At 40.8% G+C, this 14,815-nt stretch overlaps 1 protein-coding gene across 11 annotated transcripts in view; it reads right to left on the bottom strand.

Moving 5' to 3' along the window:
• Positions 1 to 14,815, bottom strand: part of THSD7A (thrombospondin type 1 domain containing 7A) — a 269,106-nt gene that overhangs the window by 60,540 nt on the left and 193,751 nt on the right. For all 11 annotated transcript variants that reach the window (XM_083578447.1, XM_083578449.1, XM_083578446.1 and 8 more), the window contains 3 exons: positions 14,424 to 14,556; positions 9,852 to 9,955; positions 524 to 718 (listed from right to left, as the gene is read on the bottom strand). In XM_083578447.1, coding sequence (XP_083434573.1) covers positions 524 to 718; positions 9,852 to 9,955; positions 14,424 to 14,556 — 432 coding nt within the window. The remainder of the gene's footprint in view (positions 1 to 523; positions 719 to 9,851; positions 9,956 to 14,423; positions 14,557 to 14,815) is intronic.

Raw genomic sequence — 14,815 nt, 5'->3', positions numbered from 1 at the left:
AGTGTTGGAAGGGACTCCAAAGGTCATCTAGTACAAGGCCCTGCAATGCAGGAATATCAACTAAAGCATCCATGACTGATTACTTTTACATAAAAATAACTTGCATAATGATGTTATGTACAAAAAGAAGCAGAAGTCCATGGATGTCTGTTGTCAAATGTACATATTCTTGGGAGGGATATGCACGTATGTGTGTGTGTGTGTGTGTGTGTTTTCCTTGATTGTCTGAAATCACAGTATAGATTTGGAATATATATCCACTTCTACTAGAATATGTATGTCTAACTTTACAGATGATTCCATATGGATCAGTTAATAAAATACACTACCTTGGGCAATACAAATCAATTCAATATTCATACAAGGAAGGCTTTTCTGGTCAAGTTGTTTCCAGCTGACACCCAACTAGTGTCAACAGTTTCTGCATTTCAGTCATTTTAGGGTAAATTTAAGTAAATTTCTCACTGCAGCACTAGTCCTACTACTACCAACAAAGTTTCTCTTGGTATTTTCCAACCCTTACCAATAAGAGAGCGCTTTCTTGTCCTAAATGCTCCACAATCCCCATTGCAAGAAGAGAACTTTGACCAGCTTGTGAACTGACAGTCATCTTGGCAAGGGATTTGGCAGGGTTGCGTTAAAGGTGGCAAAGAGCCTGCATGCTTAAGGCATTCGCTGATGTCAGCCTGTCCGCCATCTTGCTTGCGACAAGTAATAGCTGGAAGGAGAGAAGCAGAAAGAATTATAATGAGTTGCTAGGCCTTTTGTAAGTAAGACAATGGAGCACCTAACCACCAGAGTCACCCACATTTGATTTAGCTCAACTGGCAATAGGTTCAAGAACAGTAACATTCTGCTTGGGATCTCTGGTACCATGGGACTGTTTTCAAATTTCAGAAAATGCAAAATGCTGCACGTCTCTCATATAATTCAGATCAGCAAGTGACATTAAAAATGCAGCACAGAAATACAATACAAGCCATTCTACGAAGGAAGGAATAAATGCCATCTATTATTCTGCCCCATTTTGCTGTATAATTTAACTGCCCTATATTACTAACTTTCCCAAATAATGGGTATACTGAGATATGAATTGAGCTTTTTATAATTTTAAATATACTATAATTATATTCACAGTTGATACACACTTTGAAGAGAAATGTATTTGCTCCATAGGAAAGCAGGAAGGTATGTCTACCTGAAAATGCTTTGTAGCTTGAACATTATATTAAACCTCCATATAAAAACACAAAAGATCTTCTCTCTAGCAATAATGGCATAAGGAGCTTGTAATGGAGAAAACCAATGAATATATTTTAAACACAATTTAACAGTATAATGTATCTAGGTTTAGGTTTTTAAACACAGTGTAAGCTGCTGGGGACATTTGAGTAACAAGCAACCTGTAATAAATAACAACAACAACAACAACAACAACAACAACAACAACAATAGGCATACCAGTAGATTAGGGAGTGGTAACATGTGACGCTCCAGATGTTGCTGTACTACAACTCCCATCAGCCCCACCTAACATGGGCAACAGTTGGGTAGAATGGGAGTTGAAGTCCAACAACGTCTGGAGAACCATGGGTTCACCACACCTGCCACAGTGCTGCAAATTAGGCTCCATTTTCTCTGAGATTTGCAGTCCTATACACACTTACCTGGAAATCCCACTGAACTAACTGAGACTTACTTCTGAGTAAAGATGCATAGGCTGTACCATTTATGCAGATTACACTGCATTACTGTTTCTGACCAGCAAGTTCTATTTTGCTTATAAGGCATGCGTGGTTGTGTGTGCGTGGTTGTGTGTGTGTGTGTGTGTAATACTATACCAATGTACCTATTGACTTCAATGGGACTTATTCCCAGTTAAGTGTAATGTAGTCATAATGAAATACCTCAAAAAGAATACTTGAACGCAGCCCTAAACTACACAGTGAACTTCTACACCTTGACATTGCTCAACAGCTATGCAGCCTGATGTTATGTATATTTATTTATTCAGAAGTATGCCTCACAGAATTGAATAGGATTTAATCCCAAGCATGCATAGGATTGAATCAAAGGAAAAAGAAAAAATTAACTTTTTATGAGCTGTATGTTCCTGAATTCTCAACTGCAAGTTTCATGATGAAATGCTCCAATATCAGACAACTGCTGCCTCCCTAGCAAATATTATGATTCCAACTCTTTGAAAATCTATCCTTTATTTGTAGCCCAGGATTCCAAAGGCAGGACCTATCCATGACCCTCATGGTTCCCAGAACTGTAAATACTATTTCACTGTCTCCAAACTCAGTTAATTGGCCTGAGATTAATTTTTCCTGTGTGGTTTAATAGACTTCCCATATCTGAAGAGATGAAATGTGAATTCTAAATGGTAAAATGGCAGCTATAAACTTTCTGACATAGTAGCATAACCAAGGAAACAATATAATAAATGTGAACCCACAAATGTGCAAGGCTTTTTAGTGGCGCACAGAGGACTCTTTATGAACAAATATAAATGGAGGGTCATGTATAGTCTTTGCTCTTTCTACATTTATAACTGAAATATACAGTTTTGCCTCCAAGGCGCAATCTATAATGGTATAGTATGGAAAGGGACCATGAGGAATTCGAAGGGCGACAACAAAATCTGTGTTGCAACCACCACATGATCCTTAGCTACAAATAGGTTCAGCCACCCAAAAAGCAGTTACAACCCCTAGTCAAGAAAGTCTTGAAGCAATTGTTGTAGAGATAAAATGAGCAGTTTGATTAAATTCATTTATTCAGGATTTATATTAGGGGTCTGCATCAACCACAAGATTCAGCGATTCATAAAACAGCCTGCCTCATTGTAAAACACTTTGTGGTCTGCCCAACTCAACTCAGGTCCAGCTCAAATCAACTTCGTTTCTCCTCCCCGCATGCACTAATCCAGAAATGACTATGGTTTTTCTCCTTTTGACAGAAGTGGATCAGATCTACAAACATGGTCTTACTGACCAATGGGTCCTGGCAGTGCTATTTTTCTAGAAAAAGAGGTGCCAAAATTCACCCTTGTTCTCTTAGAATGGCGATGGTGTCTACCTGAGAGGTACCAGAACTGAGTTCCAGCAAGTTCTGGCAGAAAAAAGCTCTTGGTCGAGGAGGGTTGTTGTTTATCATGTGGGCACCTTTATAATTTGATTTACTAGTTTATTTTTTTTAAGGAAACATGTATTTTTGATTGATTGATTGATTGATTGATTGATTGAATAACTGAATGAACTTTACAGGCAAGGTCATCCCTTCTGAGGACATGAGTTCAGCCAAATATCATAAGGCAGCTGCAGTGCTCTTCCCCTGCAAACTCAGCTGTTTTGTGTAAAATAAAAAACAAAAACAAGGAACCACTTTATTTCCCTTAGCGTTCTGTGGGTAATTGGTCTGAAACTTGCAAATATGAGACAAGCACCCCTGGGTAAGATCCATGCTAAATTGCAGTTAAATACATCCAGGGGAAATTGAGCTTGGACATGTTTGAAGGTTTTATATATATATAGGGATTCACTTTCCCTGTGTGACCATTTGCAAGCTTGAATTGTCAGTCACTACAGAGCCTTCTTTCCCCTTTCCCTATCCTGACATTTTTCTTAAGTTTAGACAGACGTCTCAGTCCTACAAAGCTGCTCTTCCCCCCAATACACTGGGATTGGAGACTGCTGGAAAAACCATTCCCTTCCATTACAAGCTACAGTCACAAAGGAGTTGCCTCTCCTGATTCTGGCATCTTTCTTAAACTAGAGATTGGGCTTTAGTTTCTGCAAAGCTGTTCCTTCTTCCACATACCCCCACACTCTGGCAAAGTTTAAAGACATAGTTTTGTTTTTTATGGACATGTGTCTACAGCTTTTTAAAAAAATGTCTGTATTTCTGAAGTGTAACAAAGCATTACAGGAGTTCTGCTTTGGCCCCTAACTGCCTTGTATAAATCCTTCACCTTGTTGAAGCCCTAAATCCCTCCAAGGCACCTTTGCCTTGTCTTGCTGTTTAGGATTCATTCAAATCCAGGGCACACCTCAGTAAATACCCTGATTTTTAAAAATAAAATGAAATTAAAAAAAAATTAAAAATATTTAAATTAAAAATAAATCAAGTTGCTTACAACAACAACTACTACTACCACTACAATAAAACAGTGTTTCACAAACTTGGGTCTCCAGCAGTTTTTGGACTACAACTCCCATCATCCCTAACTGGCAAGACCAGAGGTGGGAGTTATAGTCCAAAAACAGGTGGAGACCCGAGTTTGGGAAACACTGCAATAAAATCAGACATATGCAATTCCATAGTCAATTAAAATACTTTTTTAAGCATAAAAACTGCAACAAATGAGAGAGTAAGACAGCAGAATAAACAGCAGAACTAATCTCAGTAAAACTGCAGACTGCATCTTAAAAGTCAGGCTAAAAGAAAAGTCTTTATATGTTGGTGAAAAATAGAGGGTAAGAGAGTCTGATGATGTTTAACGAGGAGGGAGTTGCAAAACTGTGGTGCCAATGCTGAAAAGGCTATTCTCTTGTTCCTGCCTGCCTAGCACCACATTTCATTTCAGGGAATAAGAATATTAGTAGTCGTAATAGTAGTAGTAGTAGTAATAGTAATATCACCAGCTCACCCTGGATTAACTGAGAGCTGGTTCCTAGGTTCTCTTTCCCTGTGCATGTCTTTAAGATGCATGTAGGAAAATAGGAAGGCGGGAGGCGGAAACTATCCATCTTTGTGATTTCAGAACAGTCAAATGTGTATGTGACACACAGAGCACAGGGGACCAGCTTTGAAAATCTCGCATCTTTTTCATATGTCATCTATAGCACCATGACTTACATGGCAGCAGGCAATTGGTATCTGGCCCATTTTCTACTCTGACAGCCAGCAGCTACCCAGAGTCTCGGGTAGAGATCTTTCCTACAGTGGCAGACTTTGTGCTTTCAAATCTCAGCGGCACCCTGTGCAATGCCAAAACTCAGCACCCTTTGCCCTCGCTTTCTGTGGTTCGTCATAGCTGCAGTGCCCCCTCTTGCCACCCAGTTGTGCTCCCCTAAATCCACCTCTGTTTCTCATCATCCTGTTGTTACCCGATTCTTTTAACTGGAGATGCCAGAGATTGAACCTAGAACCATCTGCATGCAGACCATTTGCTCTGCTACTGACCCATGTTCTTGCACAAGTTTCACTGCCATCTGATTGTTTGGCAGGCAGAGAAGTGCATGAAATGCACCTTCTGAACAAGGCCACCATACAACCAGCCAGCCTGCTATACCTTGTGTCAGAAAATGTGCCAAGCATATCGTCCCATGGGAATCCGGCATAAAACGATCACAAAAACATGTCTGCCCCCTCCCTTAAGAAATCACCTTAGTGAAAAGAAAAGGGTTTGGATAAGATAGATACATTTTAATGGGCTACAGAGCACAAATTATTAGAAGAGAAAAGGTGGTCTGGTTACGCAGCAGACCATATTCTCCCCTGAAATTCTATATTCACTGCACATCCTAATACAATTTAAGTTGCATGCTCCTTCAGCCAAGTCCACATGCTTTATTTACATGGTGAAAATGGCACCTGGGACCAGAAATCAGTCTCTTATCATGCTGTGGCAGACTAATAATTAATCACACCCACTCCCATCAAATTGATTACAGACATTAGCGGGGAGAACACCAAATGTGATTATTCTGAATTAAACACAAATAATTGTAAAATGTTTCCATAAAGAACAAGGATGCAGTTGCCAGCAAAATTTAATTTAACATGGGTTCACTTAACATACGTTTCCCTATTGAACATTTAGGGTCTCCCAGAAGAGTGGTATGAAGTAAACTGCGCTTCAAATTTTGTAGACAAAAGACCTTGATATAATTAGGGCTGATAGCATAGCTTGAACTACACCACAAGGGGCCATAAGCTGATAAATTATTATTGTGGGGATAATTAAATACAAAGTCTGCTTTGTGTATGCAAATGAGGGCCATTTTGGTACTTTAAAAAAAACAAAAAACTTTAAGTGCACAGGTCAAACACTGCCAAATCATACTGTGTCTCAAATAAGGATCTTTCAAGCTTACCATGAAATATTATATGGCTTTAACTCTTTGTGATGGGCCATGCTGTCTGATTTCAGCCATATATAAATAATTTCATTCATTACCTCTATCAATCTCTCTTATGTTCAAAGGCAATACTTTATGAGTCCATTGTTCCTTTCACTGCACACATCTACTCTTGCAAAAACATGCCAGTGAGGGGAGGAGTCAGAGGCAAAAGTGGACAAAGTACTATGCAAAGTTTAAAGGGTAAAGGTAAAGGGACCCCTGACCATTAGGTCCAGTTGTGCCTGACTCTGGGGTTGAGTGCTCATCTCGCTCTATAGGCCGAGGGAGCCGGCGTTTGTCCACAGACAGCTTCCGGGTCATGTGGCCAGCATGACTAAGCCGCTTCTGGTGAACCAGAGCAGCACACGGAAACGCCGTTTGCCTTCCTGCCGGAGCGGTACCTATTTATCTACTTGCACTTTGACGTGCTTTCGAACTGCTAGGTTGGCAGGAGCAGGGACCGAGCAACAGGAGCTCACCCCGTCGCGGGGATTCGAACCGCTGACATTCTGATCGGCAAGTCCTAGGCTCTGTGGTTTAACCCACAGCGCCACCCATGTCCCATGCAAAATTTACCTTTGTACAATAAGTATGTTCTACACACACTGACACATCCTTCTCTATCCTCCTTCCCAGCAGCCAAGAGACATTATCAGAACTGTACCAACACAATTTGTTCATCTTTATCACCAGCAAACTAGAAATGCCACAGGGGAGAGATCAAGGATGGGCCTTCACAACTCATGCACTCTCAAACTTTCAACTCTGGGTACTAGAGAGAGATGGGGACTTCACCCTTTCCTCAACAACCGTTCCCCAACACTACTCCACCAACTGCATTGTCTCCAAGCCAGACATAGGCAAACTCAGTGCTCCAGATGTTTTGGGACTACAACTCCCATCATTCCGGACCACTGGTCCTGTTAGCTAGAGATGATGGGAGTTGTAGTCCCAAAACATCTGGAGGGCCGAGTTTGCCTATGCTTGCTCCAAGCTTTATTCTGGACCCATGTTTCTGTTGCAAACACAGATCTAGCCTGGATTGGGCTGCAAGTAGAGAAAGCTGGTTATGGTTGTGAAGGAGTTGTGAAGGAAAGCCATCACACAAAACTATATTCCTCCCCAAAAGTTGTCACTGCAAATCATGGTCCCCCGGGCTCAATTTTCATTGCAAAAGCAGGGGCCTGGCTTTAAAAACACAGGGCTGAGACGGAACATGTAGCTTTGCCCCCTCAGGCTTCACACTTCCTTCGAACTGACAGTTTCCCCAACCAAATAATAGCTTCTCGTCTCCGTATGTATTACTCTCCCAAGAGCAAACAGGAAATACGGCGCAGAGACAGCTACATAGGTTTTCAGAAATATATGTTAAAATTCTAAATGTTCAGGACGAGAGTGAGGCAGATACGCACTAGCTTTTCACTGCTCCGAGAGAGTAAAAATATTTTAATTCAAGTGAAATGACCTTTTGCGCTCAAGCCTCTGTGTTGGGTCATTACGTAAGAAATGAAACAGGAGAGGCTCTGGCACAATTGTCATTCCTCCACCCTAGAGAGGTTCTTGACCAAAATAGCAAGGCTTTTGTAGGTCAGGCATGAAATGTTGTAGAGTCGCTGTGTCAAGGGAGAGCTAAGCATGCTCTACACAGCATTGTACTTCGTTTCCACTGTGATTTTTCCGACCGTCTCTTACAAGAAAACCAAACATCAGTCCATTTATTTCTTCTTCTTGAGAACATGTATGGCTTTAGAGACGTAAGATTTAAAAGTTAGCTAAGCCTTTTGAAAAAGGTCAGAATCCGGGTAAGAGCTCTTGCTCACGCAATTTCATTTTTAGTCGAAATTTTCATGCTGCGTTTCTTAACAGTGCTTCTTGAGCCTCCATTATCAAGGCTTTTTTCTTTTTTTTTAGAAATTTCCCTCGCCTGATTGCAGATGCACAGTGCTTTGCCACAATATGGTGATCTTCTTTAAATAACAATCTTTGGCATGGGGTAAAATTTGTTTTATTTTGCTGTTTCTATGCTCAGCTATATAAATAGGAGAAGGGAGGAGGAAACAGTTGATTAAAAAATAAAATAAAGACATGCACTTGCTGACAAAAACCCAAAGAAAATTGGCCCCAGTCTAAAGTTGTGACATGTTCATTTTACACAGGCGTGATTTGCAATAAAAGCTCAATTACACAGGACAGCTAGAATCAAAGCTGTCTTGGAGGAGGACTCCTTCTGCTAAATTTCTGATTCATGTTGGCACTTTTGCAGCCACACAAGCTCATTGTGTGTTAAAAAAGCTGGGAAAAAATGCTAATATATTAGGCTTTAATTATAAAATCAAGGCATGGGTTTTGTCAGGGAACTGCCATCGGAACTAGAGGAGGAGGAGGCGAGGCTCCACAGCGATGCTGGAGAGGGGCCAAGCAGGGAGAGAGGCAGGTCTCCTGTTGGGGAAGAAAATCAGCGCAACACCAGGGATAGAGGGGGGCCAATGGGGGAAGCAGAGAGCAGGCTCCGGGACTCTTCACTGGACACCAGCGGGGAGAGCACAGGTCCTCCGCTACCCACGCCCTCCCTGCGCAGAAGACTTCCGCGCAGGGAGAGTAGGAGGAGACTGGGCGTCAAACAACTTTTATGTTGGAAAAGGTTTAAGAAACGCCCACTGACGGATTCTGCCAGCGACTGAACAGCCACGGAGTGGATGGCTGTCCAGTGAGAAATGGTTTAACCAGCCAACCTAGCCCAGAGCGGCGGCAACTTACGCACAAGCAACCCCTAAAGCCATCACAGGTTTGTTCTAATAATGTCTGTGAGCTGACAAGTGCAGCCTCTTCTTTATGTGCTTTACCCATTGCTGCTCTTGTGCATCTTTATTTCATTTCCAGTTTGTCCATGATAAACAGCACCATAGCTAAATATGCACGGCTAAGGTATGCTCATCCCATGTCACCATCAGCACTATTGCAGCTATGGTTCTAACCCAGCAAAGTGGGGCCAATGCCAAGGTTGACCGCATCCAGTGGCAGCAGCACAGGTCTGCATTCATACAATTCAAAACATTCCATTGTTTACTTTTCTTTCTTTGCAAAACCCGGAGCAAATTGGTCAAAATATATAGACATTTGTAAAACTGACATATATTGGACAGGGCACAGTATTCAAAATGTCCACTTTTTCTTTTCTTTTTTTAAGGTGTGTACACATAACCCTAATTATCTCTCTCAGATAATATGGATGGATCCCAGCTTCTTAGAAGAGCAAGGACGAAAAGAACTGCAGGATAAGAATCTGTGCATATCACATTTACACAATAAATGCTTAACTTGCAATGAAATTATGAGGATGATGAATCCTCCTAAAGGAGCTCAGGCAGGGGACACAACAATATCAAATGTTCTAAAAACTTTATCTCACGTCAGTGATTTCAGATGTTAATTATTTGAGCAACTCCAATACCTTTCACACAATATCATGTTAATAACTCCAGTTCAACAGCTCTGTGAAGACAAGAAACCCTGGGGTACCTCCCTGGTTTTCAACAACTTCATGCTAATGCCTGATTTGTTACTGCTGTTCATTTTACAAAGTCTAAAATTCTTAGCGCTTGCAGTGGACAGGGGTGTCAGGAATCCACATGAGGTTGTGATAGAGCACAATGATAATCCATTGTGATAATTGACTGTGTTAATGATGGATAGCATAAATTACAGTGACAATTTTCTAACCTCTTGCTTGTAGACCGGGCCCACATGTCTCCTGAGCACCGGGGCTGCCTTGACGAACATTCCATGGTGCGAGTTGACACCTGCGCCATTTATGTGTCTTCCACCTATAGCAGAAAAATACCGTGTGAATGCAAGCCATTTGTCAGAGCTTTAGATGAGCAAATGTGCAAATAGCACAATATTAAGACCAATCTGTTCTCTTCATTGCCACCTTCTGTCCCCTCAATTTTCTTCGCTCTAAAATTGCTGTTGCCTTAACTAAAAGTTGAGGATAATCTACATATTTTTAGCTGCCGCTTGTCCTCATATCTGAAGAAATATACTTCAAAGACCATTTTCTTGCAGGTGACACCTACAACAATATTTGCATTACCAATGTTTATAATTCTGCTTTATGTCCTAGCCTAGACAGTATTAAAGTGATGCAAACAAGGTTAAAAAGCATTCCTAGCCTCACATGTGGCTAAATAATCTTCCATATATATTTTTTTAAAAATAATCCCTGTACAAAACAATGTGGGCAACTTCCATGCCCCCTGCCAATGTCACTGTGTCACAACACTATCAACCCCAGCAAGCGTGGCCAATGGCTAGGGATTATGGGATTTGTAGTTCAGCCTACCATATAAGCTGCTTGGTTCTAGACCAAATTTTCTACTCTCTCGTATATGCTTAACAAAGCATATACTGATCAATTTTGGCTCCCAGATGCATCTACCTGTGGGCATATATTATGTTTAGGAAAGGGGCATAGCTCAGTAGTAGAGCATTTGCCTTTCTTACCAAAGGTGCTAGGTTCAATTCCTGGCACCTCCAGTTAAAGCTGGGAGCCAGTCCTACCTGAATCAGTATAAGACAACTTCCTACGTTCCCATATCATGGATGCATGTAGAAATGTAACAAGTAAATCAAATCTGGGACACTAGTTCTCAGTGAGGTACTAAAGTTTACAAAGCAAACTTACATCTGGGTTGTGCCTCTTGAGACTGTGGTTGGAGACAATCACAGCCTTCTATGTGACATATCATTTTGTTCAGGGACCTTTTTTTAATCCAGAAGATTACTTTTTATAAGGAAGTAGGAGTATGACTTCCCACTTGCAGTCTGAAACATTAAGCTCGGGTTTATCACCTCCCTTAGATTTTGGAAGAAACGAGCAACATTTTCATCACTGATCATGCATTATCAGTGCTATTTAAGCCACAAATTCACGGAAACCTTTAGTAATTCTGTTGGCAGGATGAGTGCTGCATAACCCACTTTGGAATTTCAGTTGAGTTATGCAGAACTGCATCAAATAAAATATGTGCATCTAGGCTATTTTTGACGCTCTAAATTTGCTTTAGTGAAAAAGCCTTTCTACTGTGCTTCTCTATGGAGGTCATTTTAATTACAGAGTTTTGCTTTTCTAAAAGTTTTTCCACATATTGCCTTGGAAAATGCAGGTCCAGCACAATATGAATTCATTGTCACTCTGAATAACAAAATGGAAGGGAAGCCACAGTTAAATAACCAAAATGAAGGCTTACAGAATTATTTAGGTACCTGTTTTACTCAATAATTTATTGCCTTCTGTATATTTATTCAAATACCTATGGGTACCTGACTCATAAATATACATTTCACACGAAAGGGCTACTCATAACTATATGCCTGGTGCTACTCAACAGCTTTAACAGAAAAAGACAGGTCATCATTCCAAGTTCCTGTATTTAAAACATGTCTGAAATTATCCAGAGTATCCACCATTTCCAACATATTTTCACATCAAATTTAGGAAATAATACATAGGGCTTTTCACAGTGCGGTATCTATACAGAGAGAACCACTGTATATAGATATTGCACCGTGAAAAATCCTTTGTATTATTTTCCATATTGGATATTCGCCGTCTTGTTCCATCAGTCATTCCAATAGACTTGAATTGTTTGGAGTGAAATGATTATGGGCATGGCTGCTATAATTTGGTTGCTTCAGTAACAAGCACTGATGGTCTAGCTAGAAGTAGCTCAGCCTGCTCTGCAAAAAAATAAATGTGACTTGCTTTTCATATACTTGTTCTTGAACCGAAACAAGAGTCAAGTAATTCTCTTTCATATAGTTTGCGCTGCTAACCGAATGGGAAATAAACTACTGGTACTGTTCATGTTTGGTGTATCTGCACAAAACAAAATGAAGAACTTTACTGCTGAAGTTACTGCTAGAGTAAACTGCCATAAACTTAGAATAAACCTAGGAAACAATAATGGCAAGAGAAAATAAATTATCCCTAACATTTGGAGTGTATTTTTGGCTGCCTCAAGTCCTGCAATTACATTCTCAAAGAACCATCAAATAGATATTATACAATCTCCTAATTGATTTTAAGTGTATGTCTCTGATAGAGGATCAAGGTAACCCCTTGCTTTAATAACCTTTATTTATATTGCACTGTCAAGTAAAATCACAGGAAGGACATTTCAACAGGGACAGGTGGATAGAGGAATTGGATCAGAGTGAAGACCTCTCCACCCTGGTCTGCCACCCAGGCTCTACCCCTCAGCTTGCCCCTGATAGGCTAATTTCAAACTTCAAGGTGGTGGCCGGCTGTGGAGGCATTCCAAAGGCCAGCCACCATGGCAATGTCATTTCGCCCCCTTGATGTTTGAGAGGCTGCCATGCTGGGCCACAACATCACCTACCTCCAGACCAAATAAGTGGCCACTTTCTGAACAGGAGCTTCCATGTGCTGTGAGAGATGGGGAATGAATTGAGAGAAGAGCTGTAGGGAGGAGGATTACCACAAGAGGCTGCCATCTAATGAGTGTAAGTTAACTGTTTTGAACCTTCGTGGAATGCCTTGTGAAATGGAGATGATTCTGTTTTGCCTTGTACACTACTATTTTTTTATTTCTGTATTGATTTCTATTCTCTTGCCTGTTCAGCTTTAAGACTGGGTTAGTGCATTTGCACTGTTTTATATAGTGTCATATGGACTAATATTTTAAAATGGTGTATTGACATATTTACTCCAACTAAGTCATATTAAAAGCACACCCACTGAAATTAATGTATCTGAATTCATCATATCCACTATTCTCAATGGGTCGACTCTAAGATGTTGGTTACAACCCATTATGATTATTTGCACTTGTTCTTATTATGGCTTGCACCCAATGCTAATCCTACTCAGAGCAGACCGACTGAAATAAATGGACATCACAAACGTGGCTCCATTAATTTCAGTGGATCTGCTTTGAGGAATACTTAGCTGCACAAATCCCTAAATTTTCTGAATGGCTATTGCTGTCCATTCGATTTGTTGTGATCTACTTCAGACACGTTGTAAGAAAGTAGCATACAAATAAACTGATGGTGATAACTTGTTGTTAACTGCCTCCAAGTGACCTATGACACATTTACATCACAATATAAACATATTTACACAAGAAACTCGTAACAAAAAGTACACAATGCAATGATGATGGCAAATCCCATTTGGAGCTCAAAGCTGCAAGGAAATGGGCACTTGCTCAGCAAATTTGAATGGGACATGCTTCCACTTTTAGTATGGAACTCCCTCATAAAAGATAATGTGGTGTGAGGTAACATATTGCCTTCAGCTGTGTACTGGACCTGCATCGCCTATATATGTCATGAAGACGGATGGCTTGTGTGCATACGCCCAGCACAACAGAAAGACCAGAATTAGATGAACCATTCTTCATAAACAACTTCTCCTTATATTCTATCTGGGTGTCACTACCACTGTGGGAAAGCCACAGGAAATAGCTACTACTATTTCAATGACAGTGGAAATCACTAATAACACCATCACCTGATTTGGCCATGGATTTTATTTCCAGCTCCCAAAGTGAAAACGTTCCTCTGGCTCCAAGATTGGCCATCACGATATTTACCCCACATTAAAAAGATGTCTGACCTATCATCCTTATTCTATGAGTGATATTATCAGACACAATGGGATGAATTCACCAACGCTTTGCAAATGAGGTAATCGTGGCATTTGAAAGCAGTCGGAGCATGTTACTGTCTGAACAAGCCATTTTTGTATTGCTAAATTAAGATGACAAATTGCCTGTGAAACTCAGGCAATATCCCATTATGGGGAGAAGGAATTAATGCCAGAGCTCAGAAAGCTCCTTTGTGGCTTGGCTGCTTTCTGCTAATGTTTTGCTACAAAGATAGCAACAGCCACCTCCACCTGTCAGAGACTCTGCCCACAAGAGACCTAGATGGCGTTGTGTTGTTATGGTTCCACACATTCTCCCAAAGAACCCGAATAGCATTGATAATGCTAATAATGCTTGCTAAATATTACTTACACAACACACATAGGAATCTTTACAATGCCTCTGTAAAAAATAGGCCAATTTTTTTTTGCTGAAACGTAATATACAAAAACTAGAAGTAGGAAGCACTGGAGTACAAAACATTTGAGGTAGATTCCTCATAGAAGAAGACAAATTCCCTCCCTTCCTGAATACATACAAATCTCACAAAAACAAGTTATTTTTTGGCAGAAACTCTACACTGATAAAAGTTAAGAGACTCTTCCGTTAAGAGCATCACCTGAAAAACAAGCAGACAGGAGGAGCTTCACAATCTTTTTCTTCATACAAAGTATCTGGGCAGTCTCGGCCACCATTCGCAGGGAGTTGCAAGATCACTCGATGCCGAGATTGCTTTGTCACTTTCATATCCCCTGCAAATGAACATACACTGCACTTTACTCTCCTCACACCACACACACAAGTTGAACCATCATGTTGAGATCACAGTAAATAGCTGCATAAATACACTGTATAGAATAGATTAGGTAAAGGTACCCCTGACCGTTAGGTCCAGTCGCGGACGACTCTGGGGTTGCGGCACTCATCTCGCTCTATAGGCTGAGGGAGCCAACGTTTGTCCGCAGACAGCTTCTGGGTCATGTGGCCAGCATGACTAAGCTGCTTCTGGCG

This window comes from Podarcis filfolensis (genome assembly GCF_964270895.1).
Source record: "Podarcis filfolensis genome assembly, chromosome: 12".
Classification (NCBI taxonomy): domain Eukaryota; kingdom Metazoa; phylum Chordata; class Lepidosauria; order Squamata; family Lacertidae; genus Podarcis; species Podarcis filfolensis.
The sequence above is the reverse complement of the archived record's forward strand: the minus strand, read 5'-3'. Positions and strand labels throughout refer to the sequence as shown.